This window comes from Carassius carassius, chromosome 1, assembly GCF_963082965.1.
Source record: "Carassius carassius chromosome 1, fCarCar2.1, whole genome shotgun sequence".
In the NCBI taxonomy this organism is placed as follows: domain Eukaryota; kingdom Metazoa; phylum Chordata; class Actinopteri; order Cypriniformes; family Cyprinidae; genus Carassius; species Carassius carassius.
In genome coordinates, this window is record NC_081755.1 from 3,356,312 (window position 1) to 3,377,617 (window position 21,306).

The window sequence follows — 21,306 nt, forward strand, 5'->3', positions numbered from 1 at the left end:
TTAGATGGGATCAGTGAATCAGGCCACTTTATGATGACTTCTGTCACCACCCATAAGTAGCCAACATTATATCTAATGTCATCTTAGTTTTTATTTGTTGCAAAACTTGTTACTTATACAATAACCAATGGAAATCTTTTATTAAATGTTGACTATTTGAACTGAATTCAAAATTAAAGGAAACACTAATCCCCATAATAATAACATGCAGATTTCTGAGATGTGGTAAATAGAAGGCCAGCAGCCATCTGATTTGAACATAAAATTTGTATTTTTCTTAATGAAGTTCACACTAGCCATATATGCTTCATAAACTCAACATTGCATTATTTTTTTTGATAATCCATTTAATGAATTATATTTTATTTTGTATTATAATTTATCTGATTCCATAGAATTCACTATTCCATTGAATTTTCCCATTGTTCTGAATAAGGAATTTGGAAACCTGGAATGATAACTGTATACTATGACAGGATCAAGAAATACAGTGATGTAGCAGAACACAAAAGCATTTCCAAAAAAAAAAAAACATTGTCTAAATTGACATGGGGCTTTAAAACACACCAAGCAGGGACTTTTAAAATTAGGTGATAATATATGTTTATGGGAAAGGGTGATTTCAGCTTCCTTTTTAAAAACTGAGCCAAATTCCCTATGAAGAACCACACTACCCATAATCCTGAGCAGAGAATTTGCATGAAAACCATATCACGCAAGAACTGAGCTCAGCAGTAAGACGCTTTGCACATTATGTAATCACACAAGTCTCGTTGCTCTCTCAAACTAAATTTTACAGCAAACCCTAAAAGATCCCCATGAAGAACATGAATAGGATAGGAATAAAAATAACACTCTGTTCGTGCCAGGCTGACGACCATTATTAAAAGTTCAAGAGTTCACAACCACTCAGCTCACAGCAATAACACTGCAATTTCCTTGTTTATAAAATGTTAGATTATTCTGTACTGTAAAATACAACATTGCTAAAGTGTGCAATGCAAGTTATGAAAAGACTAAAGCGTTACTACATTACAAGCAATCATGTTGTCCATCGCTAGAATTGCTGGGGGAAATAAATAGCAAATGATGTGTAATTCAAATAATGACAGACTGCAATGATTTCATATACTTAAAAAATAGCTTAGTATTTTTGTCTTGTTTTCCTCTAAATGTTCTTGAATTAAGTTGCAACTTGAGTCGCGAAATGACATCGTCCTGTTTTCTGAATTTTTTTTTTATATAAATGTTTCACTTTTGCTTAAAACCAGATAAAATTTGTTAATGATATCTAAATTCAAAGGCAAAATAAGATTTTTTTTTTTAATGTCCATCGGCAGATATTTTTCTTGTTTTAAGCAAAAACTAAATTTCAATCATTTTTAAGTAAACAAGACGTAAGGGTTATTTTGCTTATAAAGTAAATGCTTCTTGATTCGTGAATGTTTAGACATTTTTAATGGAAAAAAAGGCAAAAATACTAATAAAATCTTTTCATATTTGCAGTGCTTATCTATACACTATAAAAAGCAGAATATGTTGTATATGACAAGTTTTATGGCGCTGTAAAAGCAATAATAACAACACCGCATGACTAACAGGTGGCATGAAAGCAAATATGCAAATCTTTCACTTTTTGCATGTCACTTTGCATCCAAAACATCCTTGATGGCTGGGATAACTTCCCCGGCAAGGGCTCCTGGGAGTGGAGAAAACGGAGCAGCTTTGAATAACAAATGAGCCCTATTTTCACTTGAGCTTATCACACAGTCATAGACAGCCTTGCGCGGCCCGTCATTTGTCCATGCAAAGTGTCTCCACTTGCTCCCAATCATTATCATCAGACTGTATCATCAGTGACAGTTTCATGTCATTTTGTGAACTGAGCCACTAGCTTTGCAGTCCCATAGAAATCCATAAGTTAACTCAAAAAAAGGAAGGAGACATGAAAACAAACCACAGCCCACTGCTTAGATGCACAAATGTACGTCTTGACTAGAGGTGCAGAGCCTAAACTTAATTAAGTCAACACTGCATACAAGCATTTTATCCAAACATGTAATTTGAACATGATGAAGTTTTTAAAATTAACTACTAAATTATAACATTTCTATTTGTTGTTGAAAAATATTCATTTACAGAGTGGCTGTCATAAGTTGTTTCAAAACAGATTTATTTAAACATACGTTAATTAATGAAGAAATTATTAACAGGACAAGTGAAATATAATGAGTATAGTCAGATTTTTGCGAAATGCTCTTCTCTAGACTTCATTTCTCTAGTGAAGCTGTAGACACTGATGACTTCGCCCTGAGGTAACTGAAATGCTACTTGATATTAAGTTTACAAGCTGTTTTATGGATGTATTTCTGCGGTTGAAGCACTGATTAAGTAATTACATGAGTCAAGAGTAGAGATGTTCATTTCTGTTATTTCTCCTAGCCGACACTCATTAACCGATTATTACTTTCTAATTCAATTAGAAAGGATAAGTGTCTGTGACTAGTTAAAAATGCTAACATTTGTTTTCCAGGGATTAATTTTACATGTGCAAAAAGCAGTAAACAACAGAACATGAGGATTCACATGGTCATATCATATCACATCGGGCTTAAAGGCCGTGTTGCGAATTTGTGCAATTTGCTTGCTGGTAATAAACATTTAAACTGTTATCCATTGTATTTTATGTTGTTGGGTATCACAAAACGCAATATAATACGAAAAAGTATGTACTACCTTACAGTGGTTTGAAACAATTCTCCTTTCCCCCACAATGCATTGCATCACGTCACGTTGGGGAGAGAATTTACCAAAGCCCGCCTTGAGAGCATTGAGAGTGACTAGAGAGAGACGAGTAGTAGACGAGAGTATTCAGATAGCGCAGATTATAGATAAATAGATAAATACATAAATATATATAGATAGATAGACTAGACATATAGATAGGTATCAACCAACAGCGACCCAAACGCACTCACTTCCCTACAGCACAAGCTTTTCAGCGCAGTTTCCATGGGACAGCACCCACACAAACTCCTGCCAAACACAGCGACACACACGCGGCTACGTTTGCAACAACATTTTCACCGGAGGAAGAGATAAACGCTTAGAAACGTCCATATAGCTAGCATGATGCCTTCTATTTCTAGATGACAAAGACAACGTTTACCAGTTCTACGACACTATGACAAAGGTTACAGGTACTTATCTGAACTAATGTCATGATCACTGCCACTAGATATAAAGAAAACGTAGATTTTTTTCACTCGGTGCTATTCAATGACAGTAAATATATATATATATATATATATATATGTGTGTGTCGTTATTGTGCACTGCTGCTCGTAGACTAGCTCCAGTGCTCATTGCTGCGATGCTAAATGATAGCAACTCACCAGGACACTTCACCAACTCTCCACTCACTCTCCTCGGACCATGCATTTAATAAGCTTTGACCGACATCAGTTCTTGGCAATTCTTCATTTACCAGAAAGCAAAAGAAAACCTGTGCAACTAATAGCCCAGTATGCAGAGTTTCGGTTCATTTTTGTGCTGCGCGAAAGGAAACCAAGACGACAGAAAGCAGCATCATATTTTACTTTAGGCCTATTTTACCAAAACACAAAGTTTTGTTTTTAATGTGAATGTACACAATTCCGATTATCTTTATCTGTGACTTTAATTAGATTTTGTCGAATGAGAGACTCTCTAGGTCTACTTAAAAAAACCCACCTTTAAACCCAATTTAACTGATTGTAATAATCAGTTAAAATTCTTATAGTCGGTTTATGGTTAACTGGTTAAAATTAGCATCCTAGTCGAGAGATGATCATTCATGTTGATTTCATGTTAAAACGCATTTATACAGCGATTTGTCATGCCACATCAAAGAGTGGCAAAATGGCATTTATTATTTGAATGTCCTGTAAAAGCATGCGTACTGATCCGAAAGACCTGAGCTAACCATTACACCTTGTATGTTTAAGCCCCATTCACACCAAAGACGATAACTATAAAGATAACGATATTAGCATCCGCACTAGCAGAGACGATATTGTCTGTTTCTTCTAAGCACACAGTCGTCTGCAGCTTTAAATTCTTGAGCTCGTAAAAAAAGTGCACTCTGAAAGCGATTCCAACGATATCGTTTCCCTGTGCCTTTATCGTTATTGCTGGGGTGTGGAATATTAATATTCTTTAATATTGCGACAATTTCTATCTTTAACAAAATTAAATTTTGCCCTTAGGTGGCTCCATAAAAAGTACTTTTTTGCTCATGTCTCAACAACCGCAGTTAAGTTTTTCTTCTGGTCATCACCTAACTCCCCTTTGATCCTACCGTTCTACTGAAGCCGTTTCTGTTTATAGGCTTCATCATTAAAGCATGTGTGCGTACGGGTGTTGAGGATGCGGCCTACATACCCCTGCGAGAATACTAAGTGTGCCGAAAACACTGGAGTCTTTCAGGACCCACAGGAACCGCTGGGCAGGGGACGTCGCTCAGCCATAATGTGAGCAAGCAGAAGTGATGACAGAAGCCCGCTCTCATCACAGATGCAACAAAAAAGGCCGAGCTGTGAAAACACTGTGAGGAATTGCTCACGGCCAGCGGCAGAGACACTTACACTGGTAACTGGTGAATGGTTAAATATCCCCTAGCCACTTTCCCTGTTCCTCATTTCCATTGGCTTTTATAATTATCAAAGAACCGGCTTATGAAACATGGCTACAAAGTGCAGAATATCTGTGTTAAATGGGAACAACTGTCCCTGTCTCATGTACTCCTTTGACGGCATCTCCTGTTGTTTCAGACTGTGTGAAGGAAGAAAAAAAGGGTAATTGCTTCACTGTGACAATGATTCATAGACTATGAATAGATATGTAATACTTTATTTCACAATACATTTCTGTCCAATCCTTCAAAGCCGGATGAAGCTCATGTTAGCCATCTCTCGTCTCTGTGCAACCCTGTAACTTGTTAACATGCCAAATTCACCTGACGGACTGTTTTCACTGCTACTCCGAAAACTAGAGTTATTTGCTGGGACTTACTGCAAACGAGTGCAGATACACAGCAGTGACTGCAGTTTTCCTCAGTGCAATGATAAAGTGAAGAATGTGGGTAACCAAACTGTTGATGGTAGCCATTGACTTCCCTAGTGGCTACCATCACTTGTTTGGCCACCAACACTCAAAATATAATTTGTGTTAAACAGAAGAAACTCATACATGTCTAGAATGGCTTGAGAGTAAGAATGAAAAAGAATAAAATTTTGGGTGAACTGTGCCTTTAATCCTTTTTTAATTCTGGAATTAAAACAAGCTTCTTTTTTACTGATTCCAAACATTTTAACGTGAGACTTAAAGGATTAGTTCACCCAAAATTGAACATTCTGTTATTAATTACTCACCCTCATGTCGTTCCAGACCTGTACAACCTTTGTTCATCTTCAGAACACAAATAAAGATATTTTTGATGAAAACCGAGAGCTCTCTGACCCTCCATAGATATCAATGCAACTGACATGTTTAAGGCCTAGAAAGGTAGCAAAGACATAATTAAAATAGTCCATGTGACATCAGTGGCTCAACTGTAAGTTTAAAAATCAGCGAGAATATTTGAACCAATGATGTTCCGAAGCTGAACGAAGGTCTTATGGATTTGCAATGACATGAGGGTAATTAATGACAGAATTTATATTTTTGGGTGGACTATCCCTTTAAGATTAAAAAAAAAGCATTTAAGATCAAAAGAAACAAATGTGGTTTCTTCTGTAGACTCAAAATGATGCATGTGTGTGTTTACTACATGTAGCTAAATATGCCATACTGTAGCCTTCATTTGGGAACATCTTGGGTAAAAAAAAAAAATTGAGCCAGTTTTTTTCTTCTCCTTCTCTAGGGCATTGGGTTTTGGAATGAGTCAGTATGTAGTCATTATAAATAGCTTTATATGTAAACAATAGGTGTCCTCATTTAGATAACTCAGTTAACGTGCTATTCTGTTCCACTGCACGTTTGTTACACCATAGTAGGTGTGTGTGTATGTGTGTGTGCGTGTGTGAGTGCATTCTGATATTCTGGGAACGGAGGGGTCGTGTTGTTGACCCACCTGCTCCCATCTCTCTTCAGCTGGATCTTGTCGCATTTCAGCAGCTGCAGCCGCTCACAAAGCATGTCTTTGTAATCCGTCCTGAGTGGACACAAGGCGCAGAGGAAACACAGAGAGGCAGAAACGGCTCATCTTGCCTTCTTCACTGATTTTACACTGACTGTCCTTCATGAACACATACCCTTATGCCTAACACACACACACACCTGTTACATGAGCTTTATGCAGAGGGCCAAACTAACGGACATATCCAAGTAACTGAAAAAAAGTGCTGCACATAATTTCACATGCAGATGACAAATATTCAAACCTGTGTTCCTCCAGCAGCATGCAAAGCACGTTTGCAAATGTGACCAAGGCAGAAATAGCTGAGCAGCCTGTTTGCTGCACTTTAGTCAAATTTTCTGAATGTGGCCTACAATATGTAAGGTGACCAAACCTGAACCTTCATAGAGTGTAACAACCTGTGAGTGTGTGTGGGTTAGGTTATGCGACCACATGTTATTACTCTACTGACACAAATGCCTTAAAAAGTATCTTGTTACAAATTACAAATACCTGCTCAACAAATCATGGTTTGTTTAGGATTCGGACAATACTTGGCCAAGATACAACTATTTGAAAATCTGAGAAAATCTCCTTTAAAGTTGTCCAAATTAAGTTATTAGAAATGCATATTACTAATCAAAAATTAAGTTGTGATATTGAAATTTACAAAATATCTTCATGCAACATGATCTTTACTTAATATCCTAATGATTTTTGGCATAAAAGAAAAGTCAATAATTTTGACCCATAAAATGGCTATATGCTACAAATATACCCATGTGACTTATGATTGGTTTTGTGCTCCAGGGTCACATTTAACATTGGAAGAACACCAGAGTGAGTAAATCATGACTGGCTTTTCATGTTTTGTTTTTTTTGGTGAACTGTACCTTTATGGCAATTTACACCAACCACAAATATGAGTTTCTCAGTTAGAAATTGGACATGAATGGCCATAAAGCCATAAACTCAGACATAATTTTGATACGTCAGTTGGGTGGGCCATAAACTTGGCAGAGAAGAGAACCTTGGCTATTTCTGTAAAGTTTTATTTGTTTATCCAACAAAATCTATATTGCTTTCCCCTGCTATTACAGTTATTTATGTATATGGATAACCATTTAATGCATTTAATGCATTACTGTACATATTGAGCACAGCTAAAATCGCCTTTATTTGACCAAAATCTAAGAATCGTAAGCCTGTTGGTTATCTAGATAGTGCTATGAATGTTTATATGGGTAACAATGAATGGGACGCAACAAACCTGCTGGATTAGTGACTAAAAATCTTCCATACCTTTTGCTTTTAATAGGATTTCCCCAAGAAACAGGCAAGAATGATCTCATAAATGGGCCGTCCATCATGATTTTTTATATCAAAAACACTTTAGTAAAAGGACCAATTCTTACTATTACACCGTGTCCTAACTACACATAATACTGCTACTAACTACACAAGGCAAAAGTCATAGTCAATGGTTTGTTAATAGTGAGAATTGGACCTCATGATGTGTGGCAGTAGCTCAGTTGGGAGTGTAGTCTTTAGTGACTTTACATTTATTCTTCTAAACCATTGTTGTCACAAAGATGGGTTAAATTGATCCGTATTCTGACATCTTCAATTAAAAAAGTTTGTTCATCAATACAGTTAATCCAAGTGTACTCTGAAAATCTAACTTTAACCCAGCATTAAATTGATTTAATGTATTGGTTTCTTCACTTTCAAAATCACAAATGAAGTCTTGGTCACAAACTGACTGACTAGAAGTGTTTACAAAATAGTGCACAAAATGAAAGATAACTGGTACTGAAAAATGCAGACATTTAAAAGCATGAAATGATATTGAAGACAATGTGGATGAATCAGAAAACACGTTGTTTGTCCCTTGTATTCATCTCACCTCCTAGCAGCTCACAGGAAATGTCCAGGAAGTGACATCTCTCCCACACATGTCAGCTGGACTGGGCTGCTGCCAGTCACACACACACACACACACACACACACACACACACACACACACACACACACACCATGCTTCATCAAAAGACTTTAAAATCACTCTTAAGAAGGCTCATAATAATGTCAGAAATAGACAGAAGACGTCTCTCACACACACTTTTCAGGCCCTAATGAAAATTCCTCGATGCCTTAATGGTCTCTCCAAAAACATGTGCCAATTTCTTTTTTCCATAAAAGGTGAAAAGCAGAATTTGTGATTCAGTATGAGTCAACTGGTAAATGCTTTGAATACTGAAGACACGCTGTGACACACACGCATATGTTTCAGGTAAAGATTTGCATCCAGTGAGAGCGACCGTCAGCAGTTCAAAATAGTGAAGTAAGAGCAGCAGTATACCGTTTGAACTAACTGACACATTTAACTATCCCTGATGCAGACGCACACAGAAGAGGAACAAACAATACGTGATCATTCAAGCAGGAAGTGTGTCTAGGACCAAAGTGGTCTAACTACACCCAAGGAATAAACTCGAAAAGTAGTGAAAGTCCATTAGCCCTCCACTAGAAGATATAAAACACATTTATACATAGAGCTCTTTTTTGGATCACATTATAGATATAAAGAATTCGTTGTTAAAGGTACAATGTGTTGAGAAAGATTTTCTGTTGCAGCCTTTATTTTTCCACATTAATATCCATTTCATAAAGTCATGCCTTGTGATATATTTAAATAACATTTATTCCATAGTAAGTATATTTTTAAATATCCAAACATGTACTGACATATTGTCCCCAAGCACACGGCTCACACAATGCAAGAGTGGCATTGGGACAACTCTGTGAAAGACCTCAAGAAGAACCCAGTCCAACTTCTCTGGAGAGACTTCATCCAACTGGACAGAGCTTAAGATCAACAGAAAAGAATACCCCAAAATCCAGGTAAGCTTCTCCTGTCATATTCAGAATTAATTGCTCAAGCATGCTTCAACTAATCGCTAAGTTTCTCCTTCTTCTTCTATTTAATACATTCGTATTTTAGTTTAGCGTAAGGCTGCTGATAAGGCTGTTGATGGGAGTGCTGGGTTTGCGATGGAACAAGACAAGCCTCTGGAAAACCCAGCGGTCCCCTGTGATCGTGTGTTTGTGCGGAGACATCCCGTTTCCCGTAAAAAGCACAGGGGTGGATCGCAGTGCTCGGAAACAAACGTCCCATGCAAATTAAATTCAACATGAAAATTAGGAAGTTGATTTATGAGAATATGAGATCAAAAAAACAGACGAGTTGGAAGACGGAGGATGCCGCAACTTTTATCCAGACCATATGGAGTGGGGGGGGGTTGATGATAATATGTGTCCTTAGCTGTCCCACCGATGCTGAATTTACTACACTCTTTCAAGGACTTAACCTGTAACAGTTGGAAAATAGAGCGGAGGCCAAACATCTTTCAGATATCGGAAAATCAAATGAAAACTGCCGACTGGATGTCAACGCAATGTGCAAAAGTTTCATTAGTAAAGAAAGAGAACGTGTCTGCAGACGTCTTTCCGTCAATTCTCAGTTATTGATCTGAGTAATCTGACCTGTGGCTGAACATGATCCCTTCAGCATGAGCTTGAACAAACAAGACAGTGAAGTATCTGGGAATAAACACATTCAACCAATAAAATCTGGAAGTGGTTAGTAAAGTAAAATGGCTTGAAGCCCGTTCACACTAATTGTTTCCTTCAGTCTGAATCCTCAATCCCCTCCCGCTCCTCTTAAAGTCTCTCACTAATATGCTTAAACAAAGCCTCTAATTAGAACAGTAAACCTTTCATTGAGACGAATGATTTTAGGTTAGTGTGAGGTCAGAGAGCAGTGTGAGGGTCAGACACACGACTTACTATATTTTGGGCACTATGTACTGTATTCTAGACTTTTTTATACAGAAAAATGAAACTGTAGGTAGTAAGCAATGATAAAAATGATTTATATATGAGAATCTTTTCAAAATGGACATACATGAGGGTTTCACATTACAGACTATGACCTAAAAGAATAGAGTAAAAGAATAGAGAGGAAAAGACAGAAAAACCTCAAGAACGGGTGACCTCAAATGATGCGGTTTGGCCTGAAAGAGCAACAGTGACTTAGTTATGTCACAAACCTTTGTGTTTATATACTATCAATGCAGATGCACATGCACATGCTTACACATGCATGCACTAATGCTTGTGTTATACTTTCCGCGTCCGCTAATGTCCACTATGGTATGTGTGATGTAAAAATTGTCATCGGAGAGTGTACGCGGAGGCTCTGAGCGGACATCCGCTTGCCTCCCATTTTTTTGTGACCACGCAGACAAGTTCGTCAGTGGTCTTCAAAAGCACAATTGCACATGTACAGGCAAATTATTCTGGGCAATTGTTTGTTCAGATGTTTGTTGCGGAGCGTACCATCAGCGTACGCTTTCGGTAGTATAAATACAAATCCGAATCCGTGCTGTCCATGTACTCCTTTAGATTGCTCATGCTAAAATTATAATACAGGCTTTAAGGTTCTCTAAACAAAAAGAAAGCAATCAAAGAACACAAAATGAGAAATTCAGCAGAACGTTCTTATTTCTCTTTTCCATACAGTGAAAGTATACAGTAACCAGGAACCATCAAGTAACCAAGAACTATCAATAAAAATGTGTTTTATTTAGGTTGAAACAAGATACCTTCATATGTTTATTCATGTTTACTTCATGCTTTAACTAGTAAGGAGAAAGAGATGATCGGTTCATGTGCCGCTTGAACTGAGGTGCTACAGCGATCCGACGTATTAAAAGTCACATTAAAGAGCCACAAAATGTTATTTGTTTAAATCTCTTAAAAAATGACAATATTTTAAAGCTGAGACTTTGTTTTATACCAGAAGAAACCTACTCTCTCTTGTCTGACGGTAGGCAGTACACTGAAAAAAATGATTAATTGAATTTACAAAAATGTTTTATGGTAAGTGGTTGCAATCAATTTATTTTAGCTACATTTAAATACATTTTAGTCAAAGTTTATCAACTAAATTATAGTGGTGGGATTCTTATCGGGCAATAAAAAAATATGGCCGTTAATCTATTCTCAAAGTTGGGTTGGGAGCTGGGTCTATACTAGGCGAGCTATGATGACTTTCACCTTGATATTTTAGCGTGGATGTATGCCTAACCGAATTGCACTGTAGGGGGCGAGAACGAGTCTTTAAACCTGTGTGTATGCCTACTGTGAAATTACCACATCAAACGTGACGTGCTAACATGGATGCAGCTAAGATGCCGCCGGGTTTGCTTCAGGGAATTTTTATTTTTTTTAAAAGAAGCTTCCCAATGGAAACCTCGACAAGACGCACGCCTGTTTCACACATACTCCGTCTGCAGTGCGTATGCAGTCCGTGTGCGTTACAAATGTGGTGCAGAAGCAGCATGGACTCATACTCATTGTGCTTTCACACAGAACACATTTGCAGTCCGCTGCAGTCTGCTATCGTAAACCATTGCTGCAGACGCACTGTTCCTGGAACGCACTGACGGACCGCAACCGCATGAACGCTGGAATCCGTTAACATGGGTGCGTAAAAAAATTACGCAACGCATACGCACTGCAGACGGATTACGTGTGAAACAGGCATAAGGGTGTTTGCACCTTGTGCAATGTGGAATTTGTTTACAGCTTTCTCAAGCAGTTTGTGATGCATTTTGGAAACAGGAGATGAGCCCCTGGTCTAATGCACCACCTGGCTTGAGAAACCCGTTCTCAAATACTTACTGTAACGTTACTTTCAGTCATTATTTTATTTTATTCAGTCATTACTCTTGAAATTGCGCAAACTGAATTGAAAATATGCCTAATGGAAATCCGTCAATTTCACAAAAACGCCCATATATCACAAAAAAGTTTTTACGCTCATGTAAGGGTTTTTTTCAGGCAATGCGAAAAAGGAATCATTTGAAAACTGCAATGGAAACGTTTTTTTTTTTTTCCGCATTTACAGGTCATAGGCGTATGTAAAAGGTCATATGATAATTTCTCTATGTACTATAACGTCCTAAAAACACTTCATACACGGCCACTCTCCAGTATAAGGGGCTTTCCCTACCATTAATGCATAGACAACTTACCTGGCACATATCTGTGGTGCATCTGATGGATCTGATTGGGCCACCGAAGTTGATCTCAGCCACTCTAGTCAATGCTTGTGTTTATTCTAGCCGAGCTTCTCACGTTTCTGAAGTGGCTCTCTGTGCTGCTTCTACAAAGATACATCCATACGCCTTCTTCAAAATCCGTTGCCATAACTTATCACGAGAGACAAAAGGTTAAGTTTTAGTCAGATAACATTGGTTAATGGAAACACCATCATTCCGCAATACTTTTTTACCGACATTTATAAAATATCGCCAAAGTTTTGCGCAAATCTTACATTTACATTTATTTATGCATTTAGCAGTATAGTGTTTAGGAATGGTTTCCTTGCTGTAAACAAAAGCATGCAATGCGTTTTCTCATTGGTTGTGCTTAAAAATGTGGTACTCATGTGAGACACTGCAAAAGACGTGGGACGCAACAGACAAGCACGTCTGTTTAAAAAGTTTACATTGAAAAACAATGGTAAAGTAGTGCAGTGGAATGGAAACATGTTCTGTGTGAATAGCCACTTACCGTAATTTTCGGACTATAAGTCGCACCTGAGTATAAGTCGCATCAGTCCAAAAATACGCCATGATGAGGAAAAAAACATATATAACTAGCACTGGACTATAAGTAGCATTTATTTAGACCCAAGAACCAAGAGAAAACATTACCGTCTCCAGCTGCGAGAGGGCGCTCTATGTTTTCAGTGTAGTCTACAGGAGCACTGAGCAGCATAGAGCGCCCTCTCGCGGCTGGAGACGGTAATGTTTTCTCTTGGTTCTTGTCTCTTCGTTTATGTCAAATTAATTTTGATAAAAAAGTTGCACCTGACTATAAGTCGCAGGACTAGCCAAACTATGAAAAAAAAGTGAGACTTATAGTCCGGAAAATACGGTATGTGTTTTGAATGATATATGTTTAATTGTGGGGTTAAATATTAGTTTAATCTCTGCAAAAAGCAGAAACATAACTTTCTGAACAAAAGAGTAACTGCAAGATAAACACTTCCATCCACTGACTGAAAATGGTTTTGATTGTCGGGGTCTGACAGGAACTGGTCAGGACAAAGACATATAGCTGGCAGACACAAAACCAAGACCATCCCCTGAGAAATGAAACCCTTCTGTCTCACTGGGACACGGTAAGTTCATGCACTCCTCTTTTCCTCATCTGTTACTCTTTCTTTCTTTCTTTTTTCTCATATTACAACAATAAAGCAGAACTATTCCCCACAATACAGAGCGCAGTGACGGCTGGATTCATTGTTGTCTCATGTGTAACCTCTGTTGACACTCGTACTCTCAGACGCTTTCAAACCAGTTCCAGCGCTTGTCATCGAGTGAAACCAGCTGTGGCCAGTGTTTCCTTTCATTTCCAAGACTCTTGAGCTGAAGCTGAATATTCTTTCTTTTTTCCTCCTGTGTTTGAATATAAATATGTGTGAACATGAATTGACTTTACAAGCACGCTGCTCATGCTGCAGAAAAAAACTTCTACTTTTTTGGTTGTACTCTATAATAACAGTTCAGTAGCTCATGCACACATAATGAATATGTATTTTCTTAAACATACATGCCACTGAAAATACATAAATCATCTGAAAATCTGTTTTTGAGTCCCAATTTGCATTCATTGTTTCTTAAGCTATTGCAACATTTCTTTAGTTGTGATGATTGTCTTTTGTGTTCTGAAATGGACCAACTGTCTTTGCATCTGGGACTTTTAGTGGATTTATCTGGAAATTTTAAATGCTCTGATGCTCTTGAAGGAATGGGATCTAACCCTTATACTAATGGGTTATTATAAGGCATATCCAATGGTTCAAGGAAATAATTTAACTGTTTAGGATGATGTAACTTATTCTGGTGAGTCCTCAGAAGATTCATTTAAATATATTTTAATATTTAGTTTTGCAAGTTTTAAGACATGTCTATAAATTAAACAAATGAACAACAATAAATTGGACAACTTGTCAAAAGACCAGCTAATGGGGTGATAGAAACTGTGCTGCATTTTCATGGTAAGCTAGAGAGCAACTCTCATTGTCTTTTATTGCTCCCTTTCTACATATATTAAACTGTATATAAAAATGATGACCAGCCAAATACAACACAATAGTCCCATCTCACAGAAAACAAAACCTGTTAAACACACGTCTCTCACCATAGACATAAATAAACACTCAAGATGGTTCATTCATTGCATCACTTGCTTTGGTCAACACTGCCACAATAAGAAAAGATTTGTTTTCTTCTCTATCGTGTGCAATGATATCAGATTTACAACAGTACAAAAACCCACTTACCACACTTCAAGCAATCTCCAATTAATGTCTGCAAATGAATAAATCCAGAAGTCTCATTCTGCTCCCATACTCAAACGCTCGTTGTGGCTCAGTGCATACTCAAATGTCGGACAAGCAAGGCATTGTCTTTCCATGAGAAAGATGCTTGATAAAATAATTTGCAATACACTGGCACAAAGACAGTGATTCAGCCTCCGCTATTATCTGCACGTCTCTCACAATACACATAGTATTAAGCACCAGTTTCATAAGTGTGCATTTCATTATATCAAACAATCATTTGTCAGATTTAAACTTTCTTTAGGAAAAACTGGAGTTTTAAAAGCCTTTCATATCATAGACTTGAAGGTAACCTCATTCCTTTGGAAGAGTAATATTCTTTTGCTCATTTTGTGGATGCAACCCCGCTATCATAGAAACAGAGAGAGAAGAAAGAGAGATGAGTTATGATATTGAATCTGGATTGAAAAACTGGGATGAGAGGAGCAAAATAAGGATGCAGAGTATAAAGCTTCAAAATATCACAAATGAAGTTAATTTAGTGTTTTTAGGCTGAAAAAAAGTTTTCAAAATGTTAATATTTTAAATGCTCTTATCAGTTTTGGGAGCCTATTTGTTGTTGCATGTGTATGCGTCACATTTCTAAGGTATTATAGATATAATTTTCAGCAATACTTTGTCAGATTTAGTCAAATTTAATGTCAACACCAGTGTTGGGAAAGTTGCATTACAATATTGCATTACTCCCTAATAAAGTAACTAATTACATTACTTAGTTATTTTTTTTTTGTGGCAATTTAGTTCTTTTGGGGCAGGGCTTGCTTGTTTGTTTTTATTATAAAAAGTTCTTCTTTTAGAAATGTAAAAGACTTTTCACACCGAAAGTGATATAAATATGCCTCAGGCTGAAGGAAATGTAAATTCACGTCTGTACAGTAGAGGGCGCAGCTCAAACAAATCGCAAGAAGAATATAAAGCAGGAGAAGAAAGTTCAACGCTATTCAGCAATAACAAAAATAAAAAACTTGTTTGGTTGAACTGCATCACCGAAGGTCAAAAGCAAAGACATTGGTAAGTATTTTGGGATTAAATGCATGAATTATATTTGTCTTATTTAAATATATTAAGTTATCGCTGATTTGTATAATAGTTTGCATTTGACTGTTTTTAATCATTTTAAGGAATTGAAGGAGCATGGGCATAACTGCTGCAGAGCGCATAATGTTGTGTTCAATTTGAGCAGATCAATCAGCATCTGATTGTAGTGTAGCTAGCCCATCAGTAGGCTAACACAAGAGCGATTCGCGCGCAAATGCGGGTTACAGTCATAGCAGTTTCTCCAGCGCGAGCTGCACGAGCTTTGATGAAGACAGCTAATTCATGGTTTACCAGACTCACTCACTGTTTTTCATCCTGTGCTTTAATTGGGTTACAAACTCTTTTCATGCTATATTAATGCTATATATATGCTATATTAATGCTATATTAATGCTATAATGCATATTGTGGTTATCAAAGTAAAACCGGCATCGGACCCGACTGATGTTCCCTGGTGCTGGCCCTGGTCTAGAACTACAGTAAGCTTCATGTTCACACAGTGCACACAGCACCTCTGCACTTACTCCTGATTTCTCTCAACATGGCAACACGAGAGCTGTCAGTCAATAAATGGGACAATAAAGTAACTGGCCTTACTTATTTGAAAAAGTAACTCTGACATCTCCTAAATCAAAAAGTAATCCGTTACTTAAAGTAATCTGATTACATCACTTGCAATGCATAAGCCCCAACACTGGTCAACACTATGGTCTATCAGTTGAACATTTACGCATTTAGCAGATGCTTTTATCCAAAGTTACAGTGCATTCTGGATATAAATATTTTATTTTTTACCAGTATGTGTGTTCCCTGGGAATTGAACCCATGACCTTTTGCGCTGCTAACGCAATGCTCTACCACTGAGCAACTAAGAAACAGGATAGGGCTGGGTATCGATTTGATTTAATCGCTTTTCTTGTTTTCACTGTTATACACTCAAGGGTGCTATTACACATCTTCTGAACGAATACAAAACTTCGCGAAAAAACAGGACGGAAAAACTAGCAATCTCTTATGTAAACATCAGCAGCAAGTGACAGCATATAAATGAAAACTGCATACTGTTATGAAGTAAAATGTTGATCCAGGAAGTGGTATATGTCTGTGTAAGCTTTGGAGGTGTCGATGGAAGCGATTTACTGGATTTATGCTTCGATAATCATACTGAATATTATCCAGATGTAGTTTTTGATTAAAATGTGCTTTTCTCGCCTTTTTGGCTCAAAACGATACATTTTTATGAAACCTACTATTATTCATGTGCTGATAAAAAAATAGAATGCTTTAAGCTGGAATAAAGCTGATTGTTTTTTGTTTTGTTTTTTAAAGTAGAGGCGCTGATCTTTATTTTATTCAAAATATACTGAAGACCATACATTTTTAGTGAAGATCATCAAAATCACTGTCAGTGCCTGGCAACCTTTTTCAAAAATGCTGGCGGGCAAAGTGTTTTACCTGTGTATAATGAAATTCTTGAAAAGAAAAGAGAACTGGGTATCTAAATTTCAAGTTTAACATCAATTTAAGTGGCCAATGCACTTTACCTGAATTCACCCTACACAGCTTGCCTGGATGAAACGTATCAGATGACCTTATTATTTGTGAAGTGCGCTTGACCAATCGGAGCTGATCAGGGCTGGAGAGTCCACCAACGAGAGTCTGCGGGAGGAGCTGCTCTTCATCCGCGTGTGGAGGCGGCTCAAAGTCCGGCTGACCGTCGTGAGCTCCGTCAGTGCGCCTCTGTGCTCCTGGATGGACTGCAGCAGTGTCTGAAACTCTCGGGCTGCGGGAAACCTCACTGAAGCAGCTGAAGCGGCGATCATGACGGAGGAGCAGGAGAAGTCCGGCGCGGAGCCGCCGTGCAGTCCAGCCGGCTCATGCAGCTCCATGTCCCCGGAGGAGTCCGACTCTGACGCGCCCGCATCCCCCGCGGCGCTCATGATCACGAAGCTGGAGCGCGAGGACGAGCGCTTCCCCGTGTGCATCCGGGACGCGGTGTCCCAGGTGCTGAAGGGCTACGACTGGTCCCTGGTGCCCATGCCTGCGCGGGGCAGCGGCGCGATCAAGAGCAAGCCGCACGTCAAGAGACCCATGAACGCGTTCATGGTGTGGGCTCAAGCCGCGCGCAGGAAACTGGCGGATCAGTATCCGCACCTGCACAACGCCGAGCTCAGCAAGACCCTCGGGAAACTCTGGAGGTGAGAGATCACTTCGGTCACTCTTATTATACATATAAACATACATAAACACAAGCGCAAAATTATTATTAATAATGCATTTTAATATTACAAGAAAAACTCGGATGTAAATGCTCTCAAATAAACAAGCATAATGATGCATAATTGCATATAATTAATAATTAAATAATGAACTAAAAAATCTTAAGTTTGAAATGTAAATTTTTGGTTACACTCTATTTTGAGGTGTAATTATACAATGAATTACCGAGTGATATTAATTAAAGACATGCACTAACTTTAGAGATATGATTAGGGTTAGTTGTAATTGTGTAATTATGCATAATTGATTGTTATTATAATTGTAAGTACATGTGTAACAAAGACACCTTCAAATAAAGTGTCACCAAATTTTCTGCAAGTATTCTGAGTTCCATCACGAGATGCATTATTTATTAGGAATTATAAAATTAAATATGTACATATTTAAATGCATTTACTTAATGTAATATTTGGACTTAATATTAAGCAATATGTGAATAGTTCAAATGCAAAAACCTTTAAGTCCCATCTGACTTTTTTCCTTAAATGATCATTTTTCATGTTCCTTAGTTTATGTTCAGTTATTTCACTTTAGTCTGAATGAAATGAACATATTCTTTGCTATTAAAGTGAAACTACTGAACCTACACATAGGAGTATGAAAAAATACAAATTTTTGAAGAATATTTCAAACAGCACTTAGAGGCTTTTTTTATCTGAACTCTTTATTTATACTTTTTGTAAATTATTCAGTATCTTCAGTATCTTTGCTCTTAAAGTCTAAAGTTATATTTAGTCATATTTTGTGTGTAAAATAGTGGGCAGCACTCCAACACATTTCTGATCAAATTCCCATTTCTCCTCTGTAGTTCCTATCAAATAAAGGTAGAAAAGCTCAACTAATATATATATATTGGGGTTTTCTACATGCATATACATATATATATAAACCTGAATGCATTGATAAATCTCACTCTGAGTGAAAGTGAATCTTGACCGATGCTCACTCAACAGGCTGTTGACGGAGAATGAAAAGAGGCCGTTTGTGGAGGAAGCCGAAAGACTGAGAGTTCAGCACAAGAAAGATCACCCGGATTACAAATACCAGCCGAGGCGACGAAAGAGTGTGAAGCCCGGTCAGAGCGAGCCTGAGCCCGGCGCAGATCTGACCCCACACATGTATAAAGCTGAAGTTGGGATGGGCCGATTGCCGGGTCCATCGGATCACATCACCGATCATACAGGTGAGATACACACTCTCTGTGTGATGCATGCAAATATTAATTAACTACATGTACTTACTATATGGTTAGGAATAGGGCTTGGTTCGTCGTTGCTTGCATGTAATTGTTGTTGTTATTATAATAGTAAGTACATGCGACAAGTCCAAAATGCATTATTACTTAGAATTGATCAAATTAAATATTTACACATTTTCATGCATTTGGTCTGGGTAAACTTTGGACGTGATATTAGGCAATATTTATACTTTCTGTAAAATATTGTATATCTTTTAGTCTCAATGTCTGAAATCAGTTATATTTCATCATATTTTTGTGTAATTCATTCATATTCTGTGTATGGTTGCAAAAGGGTGGACAATTTCCTGAAACGTTCCAAAAATCCCTGGAATATTCCCCAAAATCCAGGAAATTTTACAAAATTCCTAACTTTACTGAAAATTTTCCATCTTTTGCAACCCTAATTCTATGTAAATACTGACAGCATTTAGTGGGCAGCACTCTGACATATCTCTTCTGCAGTTGTTTTTGTCTCTTTCCTAACTTTCCAATCAAATAAAGTCAGAAAGGCAAAAAATATAACTTACATATAATCTGATAAATATAATAGTTAATCTTGATCGATGGTCACTCAAAAACACTGTTGACAGAGAACGAAAGACTCTGTGTGATACAAGCAACTGTGTAACTCGAGTTTCATTTTCATCCTCAGGCCAGCCTCATGGACCCCCGACGCCCCCTACAACACCCAAAACGGACCTCCATCACGGAGGAAAGCCAGACCCCAAGCATGAAGGCAGACGTCTGCTTGACGGCACGCGACAGAACATCGACTTCAGCAACGTTGACATCTCAGAGCTCAGCACGGACGTCATCAGCAACATGGAGGCCTTCGACGTGCACGAGTTCGACCAGTACCTGCCTCCGAGCGGCCACGCCGGAGCCGCTCCAGACGGACAGAGCACCAGCTCCTACGCCTCGCCCTACAGCCACCCTGCCAGCAGCGGGGTCTCCTGGAGCCGCAAGGGGCCCGTGGCGTCCTCGCCGCCCGGCACGAGCGAAGCCAGCCAGCACAGAGCTCGCATTAAAACTGAGCAGCTGAGCCCGAGCCACTACAGCGAGCACTCGCCCGAGTATGCCGTTTACAGCACTCACGGGTCCTCGGCCGCCTCCGCCTCGTTCGCCAGCGACTATACAGACCTTCAGAGCTCCGGCTACTACGGCCCATACGCCAGCTACCCATCCGGTCTCTACCAGTACCCCTACTTCCATTCCTCACGGAGGCCATACGGGAGTAACATCCTCAACGGCCTGTCCATCCCGCCCTCCCACAGTCCCTCCACCAGCTGGGATCAGCCGGTTTACACCACATTATCCAGGCCGTGAGGCCCGGCACTCCATGCTTTGTCCCTTACTATTATGAAAGAAGGTCACCGTGATTTTGCCAAATAAGACACATTCCTGCATGGGGTTGGGAATCAAAAAGCAATTCCGATTCCAGAATCTGATAATTAAGGTCAGGAATCGTATACTTCTGATTTCAATTGAAATTCACCTTACCAATTCCTGTGTGCACATTTTTCTTTTTTGGGGCAAAAAGGGGCTGTTGAAAATGTAGCTATTTGTCTTTGAGTCATTCATTCAAGAGATTCGTTCAAAACAAAATCAAAATCCAGTAATGAAACAAGTGAATCTTGAGTGAGTCGTTGAATCGTTCCATTCATAAATTAGATTAGATTTTGTTTAGTTGTCATTTTTTTCTTCAGAATTGTGAGAGAACTAAAAAACCCACTAAATTTGTCCAGAATCGTGCCGCTCTATTTTGCACACAAACAGCTCTTAGTCGAGACCAGTTTTATGTAGCTGGCTGATTTTTGTTCATGGGATTTAGCAGCGATTCAATGTTTTGTAAAAAGAATATGTTTGGTATCTAAATGTTGGACTTCATTTTTTTTCCACCACATTGCTGAGAATTGGAATTGATCAAATTTAAATGATACTCAACCCTATTCATGGATCAACATTATTGTCCCAACTTTAGCCCTACCACTAAACCTAACCCTACCCATAATTTACCCCAAAATTAGAAGGAAATGATAGTTGAATAACAACGGTGTAGAAGCACCTTACTCTGGTTGTAAGGCTAAATCTGACGTTTTCTGTAAATTTATC

The 21,306-nt window shown here is 38.3% G+C and overlaps 1 protein-coding gene across 1 annotated transcript; it reads left to right on the plus strand.

Moving 5' to 3' along the window:
* The first annotated feature begins 17,267 nt into the window (after positions 1–17,267).
* On the plus strand, positions 17,268–20,983 carry sox8b (SRY-box transcription factor 8b). The gene is made up of 3 exons (XM_059548079.1): positions 17,268–17,872; positions 18,908–19,137; positions 19,847–20,983. The coding sequence occupies exons 1-3, from the start codon at positions 17,496–17,498 to the stop codon at positions 20,518–20,520; spliced, it is 1,281 nt and encodes a 426-aa protein (XP_059404062.1). The 5' UTR covers positions 17,268–17,495; the 3' UTR covers positions 20,521–20,983.
* Positions 20,984–21,306: the final 323 nt, after the last annotated feature.